At 48.2% G+C, this 18579-nt stretch overlaps 1 protein-coding gene across 1 annotated transcript in view; it reads right to left on the bottom strand.

The window, feature by feature from the left end:
• Positions 1 to 1042: 1042 nt before the first annotated feature.
• LOC135384736 (mutS protein homolog 4-like) overlaps positions 1043 to 18579 on the bottom strand; it is a 103787-nt gene continuing 86250 nt past the window's right edge. The window contains exons 23-24 of the mRNA XM_064613925.1: positions 13928 to 14016; positions 1043 to 1380 (exon numbers count right to left, since the gene is read on the bottom strand). Of these exons, the coding sequence (XP_064469995.1) occupies positions 1204 to 1380; positions 13928 to 14016 (266 nt within the window). The 3' untranslated portion in view covers positions 1043 to 1203. The remainder of the gene's footprint in view (positions 1381 to 13927; positions 14017 to 18579) is intronic.

Raw genomic sequence — 18579 nt, 5'->3', positions numbered from 1 at the left:
CTTGACCGGATAGCATGCAGTATGCCAATCATCATCACGGATGATATCGCTCTGTCTCCCAATAAGCTGAGAAAGGGGGCACGCCCTGTTTTATGTATCAACATTCCTTCCAATCAGAAGATGAAACAATACGGTTCTGATGGTTGGTTGGCCTAGAATGATTTATCCGACAAACAGCATGCCTAAAAATCCGGGCCCTACATATTATAGACGGTAACTTGAGTCAGAAACACGATATTAGCCAGAAAGGGGTGTCAGGAACATTCGCAGGTATGCGCTGACATCGTTGGCAGACTCATAACCTAACTGCAAAGACGTTGTCACCGTTGCAAACCTGGTACGCCATGCTACACTTGATGAACATGCTCCAACAATTTGTATTTCAGTATATGCTCTCTCTGGTATCTCTTGAAATCCGCGTACGCGGTGGAAGGGCCAAAAAGGAAGCCTGCGTCTCATATGGTGAAAGGCGAAAGCAGAGGTCTGCATTCGTCTTAGATTATGGCCGAAAGGTCGCTGGGCTGCCATTTACCGCATTACAATATGCTTATTGTGTCAAAAACCTGGTCATAATGCAGCCTTGAGATAAAACATTGTTACATATCTTATGAGAATGTGTGGCACCCCACTGCATAGTACAGCACATTTCTGAAAGAACACATTCGTAGCAATAATATGTGCAGATTTGAGAACATCCTGTGAACATCCAACTATCCCGAAGTTGCGTCTCTGGGACGTACGTGGAATGTGGAAAAAGTGGGAGAAACCATAGTCGCCAGGACGTACCAGCGACGTCTACGGGCTCTCTGAAATGATCCATGCGATATCCAAACATACAATTTAGAATATCAGGTGGACATCTCCTAGTTGTCTATGGTTTACTGGGCTACTGCGCCTTCCGTGTGTGTGCTGAGGGGGGAGGGTCATATATGGAAACAGCAGAATTAAGCTTGTAGGGTCCAACTAGTCCAACCTCTCCAATTTTCTTTCTAATACATTGTAATTCCATCCTTTTTCTACCAAATACCAAGTCAAACAACACTCCGACCTCAGATTACGTTTAATAACAATATACGATACAAGGCACACCCAACAGCATTGGTAAATTGGCATGGCTGACTAGAGACACCTGTACACGTGACCATATAAGCAATCACAAATGCAATAAAAGTTTAGTGGAATCTTTCCTACACCATGTCCACTTCAAAAGCCCCTTTTGACTTCTTTAATGTGTCTGGCTTGCAGCTGGAGTTTACGAAATATCTCGACAAGCTGTGTGCTGTACGTGGGAGGGTTACGAGCTATCTGCACCAACATATTCATCAGCTCAGCTTCCGAACGTCGGATCTCTACAGCTTCTCTTCCATCATGTGCACCGGCCTACAAAATGGTTTGAAACGTGCAATAAACGTGCGTTAGCTGGAGAACACTCACCACAAACAGCCCCAACCATAGATTATGCCATGGCAGGGGCTCATGTGAGCCGTGGCAAATCGTGCCACACTGGGTGTGCTTATTGTGGGTGAAACTTTATCTTTCAATGGTCAAGAATGAAGGGATGACAGCACAGATTATATAACATGTGCACTTTTCATTGATACAGGGCAAATTGTTCAATGTGGCAAGAACATAAAAGGGACAAGACAGCACATTGACATCAGGATGGTAGCCAGAAAATATTCTGGGGGGTCTATGGGTGGTTTACGTGGGGAAGGAGGATTTCCCACTTGTTTCCCTCTCCCAAATGCATGATTTTGGAGTTTGAACCTCTCTGGCTACACCCTTGACGGACATCTTTCAACTAGCAACAGAGTTTATTCGGCACAATGTAGTCTAGAAAATCCCCAGGTGCAAAAGTGAGCTCAGGCTGGATAAAATGCTAGACACCATTGGCTAACATTATCAGAACACTCAATGAACAGAGACTAAACAATCTCTCATCCAAACAGGGAATGGTGTTTAAAGAGAACAACAGCATTGTCGCAAAGGGGTGCTGAACTGGGGCATGAAGGAAGGTTGTAGAGGGACACCACCCCTTCTACATTCAAACCAAGATTAAATTTCATCTTAAAAAGAAAACAAAAGAACCGCAAAAGCACAAGCGTGCACAACATTTCAAACGTCCAAAAAAGAAGTTGAAGATTAGGCGAGGAACATATCTTTCTCCTCTTCGAATCCTTTCTTTCCGTAGTCACTGTCATTTTGTGAGATTTCCGCAACATACTCCCCCACCCAAAAGAAGCTGCGGAGACAGCTACCTTCCAAAGCTGTTTCAGGAGGCTACAGCAGTTGCACCGGTCTACTTGCTGTCTTTACATTTGGGAGTAGTACGGAACATGCCCTGACGTGTCCATCTCCACGGTGGGTCTCCGCTAGACGAACAGTTTTCCACATAAGTCGCGGAGTCTTTTCTTCGTGCATGAGCACTATGTCACCCTTCTTAATTTCATTGCTTCTGAGCGAAGAAGCTAAGTGTGCTGACCTTAGCTGCAGGAAGTAGTCAGCCCGCCACCATTTCCAGAAGTGGTTGGCTAAACCTCGGCAGTCTATCCATCTTCTGATGACTGCGTCTAAAGTGGAAACTACTTTCTTGGTGGCAGACTCGGGGGAAATAAAGTATAATGTACAACATGTACAACAGGTATACAACACAGCAGCAGCGGAAATCCACCACCGTTCTCAGGGAGAACGTGCCCCCAAAAGTGTTTATTTCAACCTCCCCTTTTCCTTCCCCTGTTCCCTTCCTCTTCAACCTCTACATTCTCCCCCATTTTGTTGACCATCTCCCCTGGGATGGTATGGGATGACGTTGTCTATGGAGGCCGTTTCGCGCGTACCTCGAGACCCCCTGTAGCCAATAGCCTTTAATACACTGTTCTGACCTACAGTTACGAGAATGACATATGGCCCCTTATGCTGGGCCCGCGTACGGGGTAGGCCTAGTCGAACTAGGACACAGTTGCGATCTTGTATGTCTGGTGTGGCATTGTTGTATTGTTTGTCAAAGTTCCTCTTCATACTTAGGCTACATTTTTCACACTGCCATGTAGTGTCGAGATGCTCTTCCACTAGGATCCATTAGGTGATACCGAGCGCATGATCGGCAGGAAGAAATGGAACTACTTTGGACGCAGCGTAGTGAGAGCTGCAACCGAGCACAGTTGTGTGTGACCAGCTGTGGTGATGGACCGCGCCTTCCAAAGCACATTTCCACCCTCCTCTGTACTCTGGATAAACTGAGATGTAGTGCTTAATGTATCTGATGCTAACCCGTTGGCTGCTGGGTGGTACGGTGTTGTTTGCCGAAGCGTAATTCCTCTTTGCTGTGCCCACACCCCAAGCTTCCGGCTTGGGAACGCTGGACCGTTGTCTGAGACCATAACTTTCATGTTTCTGAACACCTCTCGTTCGAGGAGGCTGATGACACTCTGGGCATCTTCCCATCCATGACGGGCTGCAACCATCCAAGTTCACTGGTCGATAGCAAGGAGGAATGCCTGTGTCCTGGACACTCCTTCCTGGTTTTCTTTATGTCTGCAAAGTCGACGTGAATCACTTCAAATGGTATTGTGGAGTGTTCTGGTAGGACCATGGAATCGGTAGACTGTGATTATTTGGCCTTGTGTATTTGGCATTCATGGCACCTAGACATGTATATTCGCACCACTGTTCTCGTGTTCTTCCAGGTGAAGTGCTTTGCACGTTTATTGTATGTCCACCAGAAGCACTCGTGCCCACCTGAATCGTGGCTATCATGATACAGCTGGAGGATCTTCGGTATTAGCATGTCCAGGACGTGAACTTTGCCGTCCACGGGGCGCAACTGCACAGATCCCTGCCATTGCTTGAGGATGTTTACTTTCCCTGTTGGTCTCAGTATGTTTTCCTGTTGCGTCTATGGCCACAGGAGGCAAGGCATCCGTGTCAGTGAGATCTGAGGCACTCCAATGAGATGCTTCAAAATCGAAGTGTTGCGGCTCGCATATCCACCAATGATCCTTCCTTTGGGTTCTGCTAACTGGAGAAAATGGGAACTCCTGATTGTCCACAAACAGTTGAAACTTGTGGCCTTCCAAATATGAGCAGAAATACTCTAGAACCCATACTACCACTAATGCTTCTTTCTCGGTCTCTCTAACGCGAAATCAATTTCGGTGTTAGAGAAAGTGTACGAGCGGTAACGAACCACAGAAACCTGGCACCCTTTCGTATTGCTAACGCGCTTCTGGTATAATACGGCTCCAGTCCCGTAATGGGAGGTGTCTGCCTTTAAAGGGGCACAAAATAGGTTGACGAACATTCTCCAATTATTATGCCCAATGAAAGAACGTAGCTCACGATATCCAGATATGAAATTCTTTTGCTTCTAGCGAGCATCTTTAACACGAAACAAAAACCATTCAAAGAGCATAATCCACGCGAGCCTCTCCTTATCCTTGGAACCAGGTCACGTCACTATATTCCAGCGTACAGCAACACCGAATTCTAGGCGAATTCTGGAGGTGGGGGAGATTTTGCTCTCCTAGCCAATGACGGACCCCACTGAGACAAGCTGCAGCTCGCGAGGGAACCGGTTGCGGGAACATCGCGGTGACTTCGCGAAGCAATTCAGCACAGAAAACAAAGTGCGCATGTGAAATAGAATATTGTGGGGTTTTGGTACAGTTTGAACTGGCTACTTTGGATTGGACAAGTGGGAATATGTTTAGAGTTGACCTCACATCTCCATATTACAACAAAATTAATGTATAAGCGTCCCGCATTCTAAATGGCTGATGATGCGCGACGTCAAAATGACGTGTCGCTATTGTCGCCAGGACATCGCAGGGCGGGGCATAAGGGCGAAAGAGTGCAGTGAATATTCAGTCGGTTTGGAGCCATTATTTACTTTTTTACGACAACATTTTTTTGAAAACGTTCACCATCGGCAACGTCTCACAATGTATTTTTAAAAAATGTGCCTCGTATACCTGTTTATTGCCCCTTTAACTCAAACGGTAATGTGAAGTCCGGCAGAGCGAGTACAGGGTCGGTCCCATCCTCCTCAGGTGCAATTGTTATAAGTGACGCTAAGGATGAAGTCGACAGTCGTATAACATGGGCCTGTAGCATCGATTGTAGTTCTTTCGGAAGCCATACTTTTTTTCTCTGGACATGGGGTATGGTTTCCTGCGAACAATGGCTGTGTTGGGCACGTTCTCCAGCAGAACGGTGATGGAAATCCGAAACCATTCTCCTGCAGAATATGCCCCCAGAAGTGTTTATTTCATCCTCCTTTTTCCTTCCTTTCTTCCTGTAGAGAATTTATGGTGGCTTCGGCATCTTAAGGACGGTCTGTAACTGTTCAAAGGTGAGGCTTTGCTTGCCAAGTACCTTCCTGAGATACACAGTTTGACACTTCGCACGAGCCTCTCCCTCTAGCGCCTTATCGAAATAAATAGTCGACGGGGTCACGCGACGATCGGTTAAACAGCGCATAGCCAGCAGGAAGGAGTCGACAATGAGTTCAGAGTCTAGCTCCAAGTGCAATGCCCTTGAAGTCGCACAAGTGAATAATGCAATGTACGATGTGCCGAAGTCTTTCTTGCTCGAGACGTACAGTGACCTGGCGAAGTCGATGCCCACTGTCTCAAAGAGGTGGCTTTGATATACTCAGTCCCATGGAAGCAGTGCTGTCGGAGACTTCGCTGCCCGCGCTCGAAAACGTCGACATGTACTGCACCTCGCGAGTGCACTTTTCATTAGTTGCCTTGCGTAGCCGACCACCTTTCGCAAATGTCGTTCATAGTGGTCTGGATGCCGCCGTGCTGGGTCCACCAACGTGCGCTGTTGACGACCAGCCCATTGCTTGCTTATGAAGCTTTGTTGATTGCTTCAATCCACGACTTTTATAAGACAGATGCACTTTCCCCTTTCAACGGCCCAGCATCTGAATGTCTCCAGGACCACTGTGCCATTCTTCCAGGCTTCTCTGGGTACTAGGACCTTTGTGACATCCTTAGCATCAGTTACGTCCCGTTCTTTCTTATCGGGCTTCCACAAAGGATCGCACATGGATCTTGCGTGTCAAATGCCGCAATTCCCCATCTCATCCTCCCTCAGCAATTTTTGGCGCTGTTGCCCTTCTTGGCACAGCTACAGGTGGCGGCTGCGCCTTCGACGGGATCCTCGAATGAACCGAGTTCGCCTCAAGCGATTGTCTACCTTGTATTTGCACTTCTTTGGGTGTTGTTCTTTGAGATTAAGTTTAATCTTGGTTTGGTTACAGGTGTTTCTTCGACCACTACCTCACCTTCTGGGCAGGAGATGGCAGATCGTATGTGGTATACCGGTTGATTTCGACTACATTCCTTTGGTGCCGAAACCAGGGAACGAACCAAGGGACCCATTAGATCATCTCTGTCTTCACCTCCAAAACACCAGCGCACTCACTTTCATAGTCCTCATCGTCACCAGTGGCTCGATTGTGGTGTTCAGTACAACGAGCTCTGCATAGTGAGGCACTGGAGTAATGCGTTCAGCACTTTCGCCGAGGCAGTTCTATCTTTAAGGACAGTTGAAGCTTTGTTAAGAATTCCCATAGTCTGAGCTCACCGGGTTCCACGCTTGAACTCGAGACGATGCGTGGATGCGACAAAGTGATGGCTTGGTTCTTCGATCTGGTCACAACAGATGCGTTCCCGGAAACATAAGGTCGCCGACTATAAAGCTTCCGTTCACCTGAATTCTGGTTATTCGACATTCAAAGGTGTGGCGATGATGTTCCTGCAGATAATGGGCAACATGACTGCCTTAAGCAGATACTCCAAGGGCGAGAACTCACTACGCAGACTCAGTTCAACGACGTTACAGTGCTTTCGTTCTGACCATGCAGAAGTGTCGCCGAAAGTACTGAGCGTGAGCGGAACAGTATCGATCACCTTCAGTTTTAGGTGATCTATCCGAACCATCCCCACCATCCCTTTGCCGCCCTTTGCCATCTGTGAAGTTTGTCACCTCTTCGTGTCATCGCATTATGCAGACCTCCTTCGCGAGTACCCTTTGCTTAAGCAGCCTCCGGACTGGACGAAGCCCATGCGCCACGACGTTGTTCACCGCATCAACATCGAGGGCGCACCTGTGTTTTGCCGTCAGAGTTCCCTGGATCCTGAGAAGCAGAAAATTGCCAAGGCTGAGTTTCAATACATGCTGGACATCGGCATCGCCTGACCTTCTTCTGGTAGTTAGTTCTTGGCCCTTCATATGGTCTCCAGAAAGACCGTAGACTGGAGGTCCTGCGGGGACTATCACAGTCTGAACCTGGTTACCGTCCCGGATTGATATCCTCTGCCACGTCTTCCAAGACTTTACGGCCCACGGCATGAAGATGTTTTCAAAGATCGATCCTACGAAGGCCTACCACCAAATACCAGTTGCTCCCGAGGACATTCCAAAGACGGTCATCACCACCCCATTTGGGGTCTTCAAATTAATCCGCATGCCGTTCGGCCTTCACAATGCTGCACAGATGTTTCAGTGATTTATAGACACAGTAACCAGAGGCCTCCCATTCGTCTTCGCATACATAGATGACATCCTCATCACAAATCGGGACCCTGCCAAACACATGGAACACCTTCATCTACACTTTTTGTGTCTTGCTGCGCATGGCATCATCGTGAATGTCGCCAAGTGTGAGTGTGGTGTCTCTTCCTTGGAGTTCCTTAGGCACCAAGTCTCCAATGCTGGTGTTCCGCTACTCCCGCAGAAAGTCGCCGACTTCCCCCGACCGCAGTCAGTGTGCCAGCTTCGACGCTTTTTGGGACTCGTCAACTTTTATCGCTGCTTTATTCCTCACTGTGCGAGCGTCCGTCGTCACAAGACCACTTTTCCCGTCAGGGCAAGCCTTCAAAGCCCTCTTCGAAGTCCAGCAACTGGCCTCCCACCTTCGTTTGGACGCACGCTGTTATGGACGCTTTCCGATTAGCAAAGTCGCAGTTGTCCTCTGCAATGCTCCTCGCTCATCCCACCCCTGGAACCATCACCGCCCTTATGGTTGATGCCTCGACCACGGCTGTGAGTGCGGCGCTCCAGCAGTAAGTTGGGGCATAATGGCGGCTCCTTGCCTTCTTTTCCAAGGCCCTCAAGCCAGCCAAAACCCAGTACAGTACTTTCGGCGAAGAGCTCCTTGCCGCCTATCTTGTTGTCAAGCATTTTCTCAATTTCTTGGAGGGCCGCGATTTCACCATCCTGATGGATCACAATCTCGTGACATATGCATTCATTTTGGCTCGTAGCCGCTATTCAGCTAGAGAGACATGTCATCTAGGTTTCTTGGCTGAATTTATATCTTGCATCAAGCATGTACCCGCATCTCAGAATGGTCAAGCTGACGCCTTAAGTCGCATCATGGTTGTTGACGTGCTGTCATCTGAAGTGCTGGCTCCAGCACAGTCGGACTATTCAGAGCTCGAAGCCCTTCGGTCTTCCTCCACTTCCTTGCATCTGGAAGAGGCCTGGCACAGGCCTATTTGCTGCGACTGCAGCATGACGCCACCAAGCCCATGCGTCCCCCCACTTTCTGTCGCGTCCTCTTCGATTCTCTGCATGGACTGTCTCACTCCGGGGTACGACCAACTCAATGACTCGTAGCTCACTAAGAATCCACCAACTGGCCATCCATACTCTCGGTTGTCCTCCTGGGCATCCATGCGTCCTTCAAGGCCGATCTGCAGAGAATGCAGCTCCGCTGAGTCGGTATACGGCACTACCCTCCGTCTGTCCGCCGATTTTTTCGAGCTACCGTCACCCATGTCCCGCACACTTACATCGACGCTTTTCAACAAGTCTTTTCTCTCCGTCCGGTTCCGCCGCGCACACCCCCGTCACGGCCATCCTTCGTGCCGCAGCACCTGTTTTCTGCCATGCATGTGTTCCTCCACCAGGACAAGGTATGCAGGCCTCTCGAGCAACCTACTCTTGTCTGCACCCCATCTTGCGTCGTACGGAGAAGTTTCTGACTATCTCTGTGAACGGCAAGCCCGACACTGTTAACCTTGACCGAGTCAAGCCCGCTTTCGTCAAGCCCCAGCTCCCGGCTTCCTTCTGCCTCGCCGCTCCCGACTCCATGGCTCACACCAGGCCAACCCCAGAAGTCTGCAAGCATGTGTCCTAGGCCGTTGCCCCTTCAGAGTCAAGGGGGCGTGCCATGTGCCACTCCACTTTGACGAAGTTGGCGCCACACCCTCTCGTGGCACGTTACCAAGATCTTCCTTTTTTTTCATGGGCCTTGCCCATTCGGATGAACCTTCAGTTCTGACTTAGCTGTAGAGCATAGCCATTACAGTTTGGTGACCCGAACAAAGAACACTATGTTCGGTGTAATTCGGCACAGTAAGATCCTAAATTTTCCAAGACCATCAACGAAAATCCCCCGGAAGCCATACTGAGGGTATGGTGCGTAGTTCCTCGTAGGACTCGCTAGGCGATGACGCTACTCGCTCATAATTCAACGACCTGGCATATCACGACGCTGCTCCCGCACCGCTTCACTTTCAACACGCCATGGTCACTCTCACTGCGTCACGCCACCTCACGCTTCGCAACAGTCCTCCTCCGGCATTCACCAGCGGCACGTTCCAGAGCCACGCGCTCCTGTACCTGTCAAAATTTCCCACTGTAGACCACACCACCTGCATCTCCTACGCTAGCGGTCCAGGAACCCAGCCCGCACTGAACTCCAACCTGACCTTCCAAATCGATCCCAACTTAGGCAACCCAGCCGCCAACCGTCTTCTGGCAGGCAAGGAGCACCGGGACCACCATTCCACCGGGGGCGCACACGGAGGCTACATTGAATCGTACTCCCGGTCTCCACGATCTTCACGACGGTCCTCCCCAGGTGACAATCCATGCCTCCGGAGATGACAAGCCATGGAGCTAAACGTTCACATACCGATCGCAGTACTGCCACCCTCTCGCCCATGCTACCTCGGCCCGCTCCAGGAACCCGCCCGGTCAGCGCTTGCCCGCGCCGTTCATTCCGCTGCTACTGCCCATCCTTACAAAACTCAAGCCTGGCCGTCCCTGCTCCATGTGTCGCCCCCTTTCTCCTCGTCGCGTATCGAGCAGACCTCAACCGCTAGCTCTACACTGCTCCACGGCTGGGGGGGGGAGTGATGTAGCGGCCCGTGAGCGACGAAGACGTGCCTCTACTGCCGCGCACCACTGCGCCTGGAAGACAGTTCTACCAGCACCGTCCTAGCGTGAGGCCAAGCACGTCTGCCCACTGGGACATTTCAAGGTAATGGGATATCGCCCGAGGAAGACTGGATTTTCCCATGCTATTGAACGCTGTCCATGGCTGTTGTTTCGTCCCTATCACGTTCTCACCATGTTGAACATCTAGGGACACAGCACACAATTTCACGGTACATGGCTTTTTAACTGCCAAATCAGGATGTTTTTAATCATTCCAGGTAAAAACGTGTGTGCACGCACACACGCATACAGCTTTGAAAAGTTGTGTGAGCATGGTCGCAAACTGCAATGACCAACGAGTTGTACCTGAGAATGCACGCGTGAACGTACACTGAAACTGCAAATAAGGAGTGTGCATTTTCGTTTGTAGCATGTTTTTAGACAATTTACACATTTTACAGTTCCCAGTTACATATAGAAAAGCTTCCGGAGCAACATTCACGGCATGCATATCTTTGAAGATTTCCTGCATAAAGTTCCGGTCCCTAGTCATGAGGCACACAAGAGCTCTTTGTTTGAAAATTAAAGCTGTGCAAATATCTGAAACTTCAAATTCAAACCGAATACATTTTGCTATTCGAACAGTATTTGCAGGGGATTTTTAGTTTCTAATACATATTACTGAAACGAGGTGAAGCACCTTCGGCGCAATTTTACGTCAGCATTGTGGATGAGACCAATGCAGCCACAAACGTTCACTTCTAGTAAAACATCATGTACAAAAAGAGTGAGGACGTGTTGTATATTATGGTGACTCAAAATATAATCCGCTATATTGTCATTGTCATAATCTCGAAAAAGGCAGCACGCCGCGGTCAATGCAAGTGCATTGTAAACCGAAAGCGGGAGTGTACTATACTGCTACACTGGGAAATAATCTCCTTCACTTGCACTATTGCAGTGATGGTATACCTGCCAACCTGACGAACTCAAAATGTGGGAGAATGCTGGCAGCATGATGTGAGGGGGGGGGGGGGGGTAGTACGCGCTAAGCATTAATTTTGTGCACTCAAGATATCACTGCCACCTCCTGCGCCATGTGTAGCCACTATAGGGTGGAGCTGCGCAATTGTGCAGACACGTCGTCAACTGGCTCCCCAGCACTGCCTTTTTCACGGGCGCATCCATTCCACCGATAATGGCAGTCGCCTTAGTCTGTCCGCTTCACTACGTTACATTTTGGGAACATCTTCCGGAGCAGCAGTCACACGTGGTAACTTACGGTCCATGGCTGGTTCTGCTCAAACAGAAAACCCGTGAAAAGGCACTTGGCACGTATGCAGAACACGCGCAGGTATTTCTTCTGTTTGGAGAGCGCCACCGGAGGAAACGAAACTACTGTACGACACTGGACGATGATAAGACAATAGCACGTTTTCTTGAGAAAGACGGACACAATGAAACACGCGATCTGTCACGAACTCCAGCCTTGGATGGTCATGTGGCATTATGTGGTGCACCGCTCACGTCCTTACCCCTTTGTTGGGATACTGCCAACCCAGACTTGGGCGAAGAACGTGTTACATGTTCTAATGCTTCAGGAATAATTTTGGGCAGCTTTGAAAGCAAAATGAGAGGAACGAAACCCAAGAACCCAGTTTTCTGTGAGATTGGAGGACGCGTCCGTACAATCGGAAGACTCAACGAAATAAGGGAGTCTCCCACATAACCCGGGAGATTTGGCATGTATTAGTGATGGTAAAGGATATGGAGACATTGAATCTGGTATATTTCCAAGTGGAAAGGAATCTGACTGGCAATCTGGCAACTAAGACTGTGAAGCACGAAAATTGATAAGAAAAGTTCCTGGGAATGCTAAAGTTGCAAAAACACTTCCTATCAACCTCCAGCCAATCTCTGTCATGAAAAATTAGCAGATTTTGTCAACTAATAACTGGATATGTCCCGGTTTACACTCTACCTTCCAGAGCAGCCTTTCGCAGGTTGGGTTCCGAAACTTGCCACTAAAACTAGATTTTCTGTGTGGCAACTTGCAGTTGTGCTCACAATATATTCCTAGACTGGTCCATTCCTGAAGCACACCACCACAAATGATTGGAAGGTTTTCAGTGTTTACATTGTGAGTCATTTCACTGTACATTGTACATTATAGGTCCCAACAGATGTATTTACAAGTTCTAGAGCTGCATTCAATAACAGAGGGTTGCATGTGTAAAAAGCACAGGAGAGTATAACTGCAAACAAATAAACTAGAGGATACACATCCCAGCAATGTATGTGTGTTCTAATACCTGAAGTAGGGTGGCTTGTTTTTCTCCTGATATTTTATTTGGACTGCAAAGCAGCAGCAGTTCTCCCAATGTGCACAAAGTTAAGATATATACAGTCGACCCCCGTTTATCCGGACGGTGCCGTTGCCGGCGAAATCGTCCGGATACCGGAGCATCCGGATAAATGAAACGACCGAATAGAAACGTCCTACAGAGCAAGGTTTAATTAAAACACAGAAATCTCGTCAATGACAGCTGTTACATAGTAGTGTAGGCACTCGATTCCTGCAAACTTTTGCTGAGTGCATAGAGTTGAGCCACGCTGTTGCGCTGCTCGAAGAATGTCAGTGCGGTCGCAAAGTGTCAATGTCGGAGCCTTGTTTCTCACTGGCGTCATCGGCACCGTCTTGCTGCACATCATCGGGGGCAACAGCAACAATCACACCGTCATCAGTCATAGCTGCACACGCGTCATCATCCTTATCAACGTCAACGTAGTTAGAAACCGCAGCATCATCTACGGCAGTCGCCGTGAGCCTCTGCATCAGGGATCGCAGCTCAGCTAGGGGAATGTCTTCATCGGCCAACGGGCCGTAAGCAGCAGGCCCTCGGGTTGGAGTTCTCCCCCCTAGAACCGGACAGTTGCTCGAGATATTTCCAAATTACTCGACTGGTCAACGTGACCCAACGAACACATATAGAAAAGGGAGTCATCGTGCACGGTTGTCTCCCCTATGAAGGAATGTAGGTCCCTGACGTGTGACGGGAATAACACCAAAACAGCGAAAAGGGTGACGAAGTGGGGTCAGCGTCTCCTCTTACTCACGGTAGTCCGGATAACTGAAGCTGGATTACAAGAATTTTCGACTTTCGTTCCCTCGAATTGGGAATTGTTGTCCGAGTCCGGAAGCTGAAGTCCGGATAAACGAGAACAATACATGGAGGAAAATCCGTTCCCGTGCCTTTTGTCCGTATACCACGGGATCCGGATAAATGAAGTCCGGATAAACGGGGGTCGACTGTATATACCAAAGTGAGGTATTTCAAATATTCGAGTTTGGCTTTTCGTGAATATCCAAATTCAATTTGAAATGGAAAGACATAAGCTGAATTCAATTCACTGTGTATGTGACATATTCACATTCAATTTGATTTGGAAATATTGCTATTTGCAGAGCTCTGCTGAAAGTTACTGACCCAGTAGACTATTTCACAAAAACCCAGAGGGCATATCGCTTCTCTGAATTGTGGGAACTTTCTTATCACAAGGAAGGAAAAAGCCTCCGAACTGCTTCTATTTCTCCTTTCTCAGTTCACATTTCAGGAAGTGTCAAGGTCTTTCCAGTGAGAATGAGCAGCACAAGGAGCACTGGCACTTCTTGAACTCGTCTATTGTTGTCAAAAATGCAAGGTACTAGGCTTTTTAATGAAAATAAACGTGCATGGTGCTTCTTTACCTCAGCTCTCCTACAGATCTTCTTTGATATTTCTCTGGCACTGCTCACTACATCAGTGGGGATATTGGAGATTTCAGCAAGCTTGAAGGCTGAAATAATTTGTATAACTCAAACAAAACATAAATTTAACAGTGCTCTTGCCATGCACCATCTAAAGCTCGATAAAAATTTGCGCACAGCACACTGACAGAATATTTATCGTGGACATCATAAAAGGGTAACCCACTGAGGGTTTCCTTTGCTTGCCATCCCCCAATTCTGTAATACGTACACTGCACATTCACTGCTCTGTAGTGAGGCATTTGAGTTCAAAACAAGAGGGCACTGGATAAAGCTCTGCACAGCATAGCAGAAGGATTTTTCTGCATTAGTATTCCTGTTTCAAGAATTGTGTCTGAAACCTACGACCTGTGTTTACGAGAGAGGGGTGATCTGCATGAGACTTCACAGTCTTGTGTGACTTCAAATCACGCTTCAGATCTACTGAATATCACATCTGGCCTTCCATGAATTACACAAAGCCAGAAAGCTCCATGCTAGAAAACTTGTGTCAAGCTTCTTGGGATAATACCCCTGTCACATGGACAGTCTTCAATAACCACTGAAACCAATACCCACTGAACATCGCGCCACCTTGCGTATAACGTGTCAACCAGTCAGGGGAGCATTTATCCGACAGTCTTTGAAAAGCTGACACGTTACAGAGTTAGTGGCGCTATGCACATGTTCCATGGCAATTGATTTCAATGATCATTCACGACTGCCCGTGTGACAAGGGTATTACTAATCTTCATTGTTATGTCACGCACTGCTGTCCAGCCAAATAGTATTTGTGTACATCTTCTACTCTGTTGCACATAGCGCAGTCGCCGACCGATTTTTTGGACTTGAAGGAGACACAATATCAGTCCAAATTTTTAGACAAAGGCTCAGACCCACAATGCTAAAGAAAACACTTTACTTGACCACTCACACTGGTGTAAAATAACTCTCAACACAAGTTTGATTCGCAGAGCGCACACAGGATAACGCATCACAGCAAATTTCTGCTAGCGTAACCATGTCGTGATATGGGTGCCGGATGGAGTCATATGGAGTCAATATGATACTTATGTGGGCCTCGTATCAAGTGATATGGGACCGTATACGACATATATTTCACCCGTATGAAGTGATGTGGCAGCAATATGGGTTCCATACGACTTCATATGTGACAAGAATAGTATACATATGGGGTCGTATGACACACATTAGGATAGTATGGGGGACATAGGAATCACATATGACACATAATTCGAAATGTTGATTCTGCCACATAGTTATTATTACAATTATGCCAAACTTATTTTTGAAATGGGCCACTTAATTGCGTCACGCACTTCCCTTATAAAAATTGATTTGCAAACCAAATTTCTGTCACGGCCCTGGAGGAATGTGCAGATAAATAAACTCACTGCTACGTTCCTGCGTTAGGGACTGAAGAGTAATGCACGGTTGGAAACGATGCAGAAATAAGATACACGCTCCGAACGATAAGTGAGGTGACACACATGACTATTGAAGTACCGATTCTTCAGGAATTTATCTGGAGTACACGGAGAGCCTGCTCAAGACTCTTGGAGATCCTAGTGGTTCATGGCAGTAGTGAGTCTTTCGACTAATGCTTGATGGGGTTGTGCGTCTAACATTCAGGCCTAAAATGGTCCTATCAAGACACCATTTGTTGTGACGGATTCCACATTCCTCCCCCTTCACGAGCACGCCCGCAGTTTGTGAGAAATCCTAATGGTAGCCGACAAATGTGGAAATTTTTCGCTTCCATCAGCACACAGACACGTTCGGAGCGCCGTCACGCCTGCAGCGTTTGTCGGATTCACGCCAAAATTTGCGTCCAAATAGGTATCGAATAGTTCTATGATCAGCCAAATCACACCACGGTCCGGTCTTTAGCGGTTCGGAAATTGTGGGTGAAGACACGTTCAAGACGGTGTTTTTGCAAACTTTGGGGTCCTTTTTCGGAAGGAAGCTCGCGTCCAGCGATGTTCATTTTTTGGGAACCTACTCTACGTGACGTACCAAACGTGACAAAATTGACCGCAGCTCTGTAACTTTAGCGGTTCTCCAGTTACCGGTTTCCGTGCTTGCACTCCTCGCAATACATGGGACGGGCGGCCACATTTTCCTAAAACTGCCCCAGTTACAGCTACATAGTCGTGTGTAACATAATTTTGAAGGTCTCGACGTGCTCTTTTCAATCGAGTTTGTCCTGTAGGCCCGCAAAATTTCGTTCTCAAAGATAAGATATTGGCTTTGCAGTTTTTCAACATCGGCGCATCTGGGTAAAGACGCCTGGAAACGTTTCCCACTGTTCAATGCTGTAACTTGCTTACCTAACGCCCGATTTACCCGAAATTTTGTGTGTGCATGCTCCGTACCCTGTACTACAACTTTCTGATTCGGACCACCCGTCAATTTCCAGCTGTTAGGGCGTCATTCCGAAAATTCCTGACGCCGACCCCCGTTCCGTGACATTTGTCCCAGTGTATGGGTTGGAACCCCACGGCAGATCCGAACCTCCCTCTGACGGGCACAGGTACTCAAAGCGGGCAAGACGTAGGAACTTGCGACACCTTTCTATCTATCTCCTTAGAGACTTCCTTATACATGGGGCGCGGGGCATTTTTTTTCGATATCGGGTGTTTCTTGGCGTAGAAAGGTGAATGAGGTCTCGTTTCGACGGCGAAAACGTCCTTTTTTCGATAGCATTGCTGTCGTGCTCGCGCCCCATTCCGTTCGCTTGATATAGCACGAAGAGCGTCGCGACAGTGGCGCCCCCGACGCCACAGCCACACTCTGCACCCGCCACTGCTCAGTCGACGTTGGAGCACCGGAGGTAAGCGGTCACGTGTTGTCTTCATTCCTGTTTCGGGTGTTTCGTCGTGGCGTTGGTAGGTCAGACTGTTCTGACTGTATGCTTGTGCCTTGCTAGTGATGTCTGGACCTGTTTCTGTGTGTGTACACCTTGGAAGATACGTCCAGAAGCCGTTGGATTTCGTGAATGGAAGGTTAGTTGTGAGGCTGTTGTGCCATGATTCATGCACCTTTTGCTTGGTAACATTCCTAGCATGTGGGTTCCTATTAGTTTATACACGCAGTGTAATTGCTACCCTCTTGATTCCTGTTACCTTATGCTCAACTCAGTATGCATGTTCCCGTAGTCGTTAACCGATATCGTCACTTAACATCGGGTGAAGATGTCACATGTGATGCTCCAGTGGCCTGTTACTAATGTGGAATACTGCGAAACAGGTAGCGTGCGCACTTCACCCATGCAACTCCAACATCTGCTTCATGGCAGTGCAAGCTATTACAACCGTGCCCTTGAATGTAACAAGCCAAATAAACTGGATAACAGAGAAAAGTTTCCTGGTTCTTTTACCACTATGTTCGTGTAAAAATATTCAGCTTATCACACCTGCATTTTTCTGAGATCTGTACTGCTTTCACAATGTATCCTCCCTTTGGTGCTTTGTGTGTAGGTGGATTTTGTTCCCCACTATGTGTCACTGGATGCACCCTGTATAATCTTAACTCCGCATTGTCATACGACCGCTACCCGACCAGCGGCTTCTTCAACATGGTACATAACCTTATGCTCTCTGGACCCCGTATAAGTGGTCTCATAATTCTGTTGTGGCGCACACAATCATATGGATATATGGATCACATGAGAATTGTATGGGACTCGTTTATACGGGATTGTTGGATATGGGGATTCTTGTATGGGTCATACGGGCCATATGAGGACCCCGTATGGTCTATATAACCCATATGTCCATATGACACATAACCCCATGTTCCATAATGCCATATAGGACCTGTATATATTCGATATGGTTTTTTTCAACAGGGATGGCTCTATGGGCGGGCCGCAATTGAAGCAAATGCTCCCGAGTTCAGCACTTCCAAAACCATAGGTTGGTCTCTTGAATGATCTGGATGCGGTGCCGTAGCCCAGTAGCATGCTGGAGGTTGGGCGCACACAAATCTGTCAGGGCAACAGCATGTTTGTGTATCAGAAAATGGGACGGCGATAGCGGCTCGGGCTCCCGGGGGACGTCCACAATACAGGTGAGGGGGCGAAAATTTGCAAGAGCTTTCATTTCACGCGAGGTTGTTGTTAATTGCTCGAAGGTTAGTCAATGTTTTCCGAGCGAGCGCCTTCCAAAGCTTCTGTTGCAAAGCTTCCGTCACCGTGCGTATGAGGCGCTCCGACTAGCCTCTCAACCAGGGTGCGCGGCCGATGATGAAACACCAGGCGCCGCGATGTTGCGCGGCAAAATCTTCGACTTGCGACGGAGGAAAATCCGGCAAGTAGGACAGCAGCCTGGAACATCTGTGGAAAGCGCGTGCATTGTCGGAGTAGACCACGGATGGCACCCCACGTCTGGAGATGAAACGTTTGAACGCCAAGGGGAAGTCGGCGACAGCCATAAAGGAGACGAGTTCCAAATGGATGGCCCTGGTGACAGCGCATCGGAAAAGCAGAACGTAGGCTTTTGGAAACTGCGTACTGGTCATGAACAGTGGTCCACAGAAATCGAGGCGCCCACTATGGTGAAGGTTCTGTGGGACTGATTCACTCCTGGGGT

Source organism: Ornithodoros turicata, chromosome 2 (genome assembly GCF_037126465.1).
Source record: "Ornithodoros turicata isolate Travis chromosome 2, ASM3712646v1, whole genome shotgun sequence".
Classification (NCBI taxonomy): domain Eukaryota; kingdom Metazoa; phylum Arthropoda; class Arachnida; order Ixodida; family Argasidae; genus Ornithodoros; species Ornithodoros turicata.
Note: the sequence above shows the minus strand (reverse complement) of the source record. Positions and strands in the feature narration are given on the sequence as shown.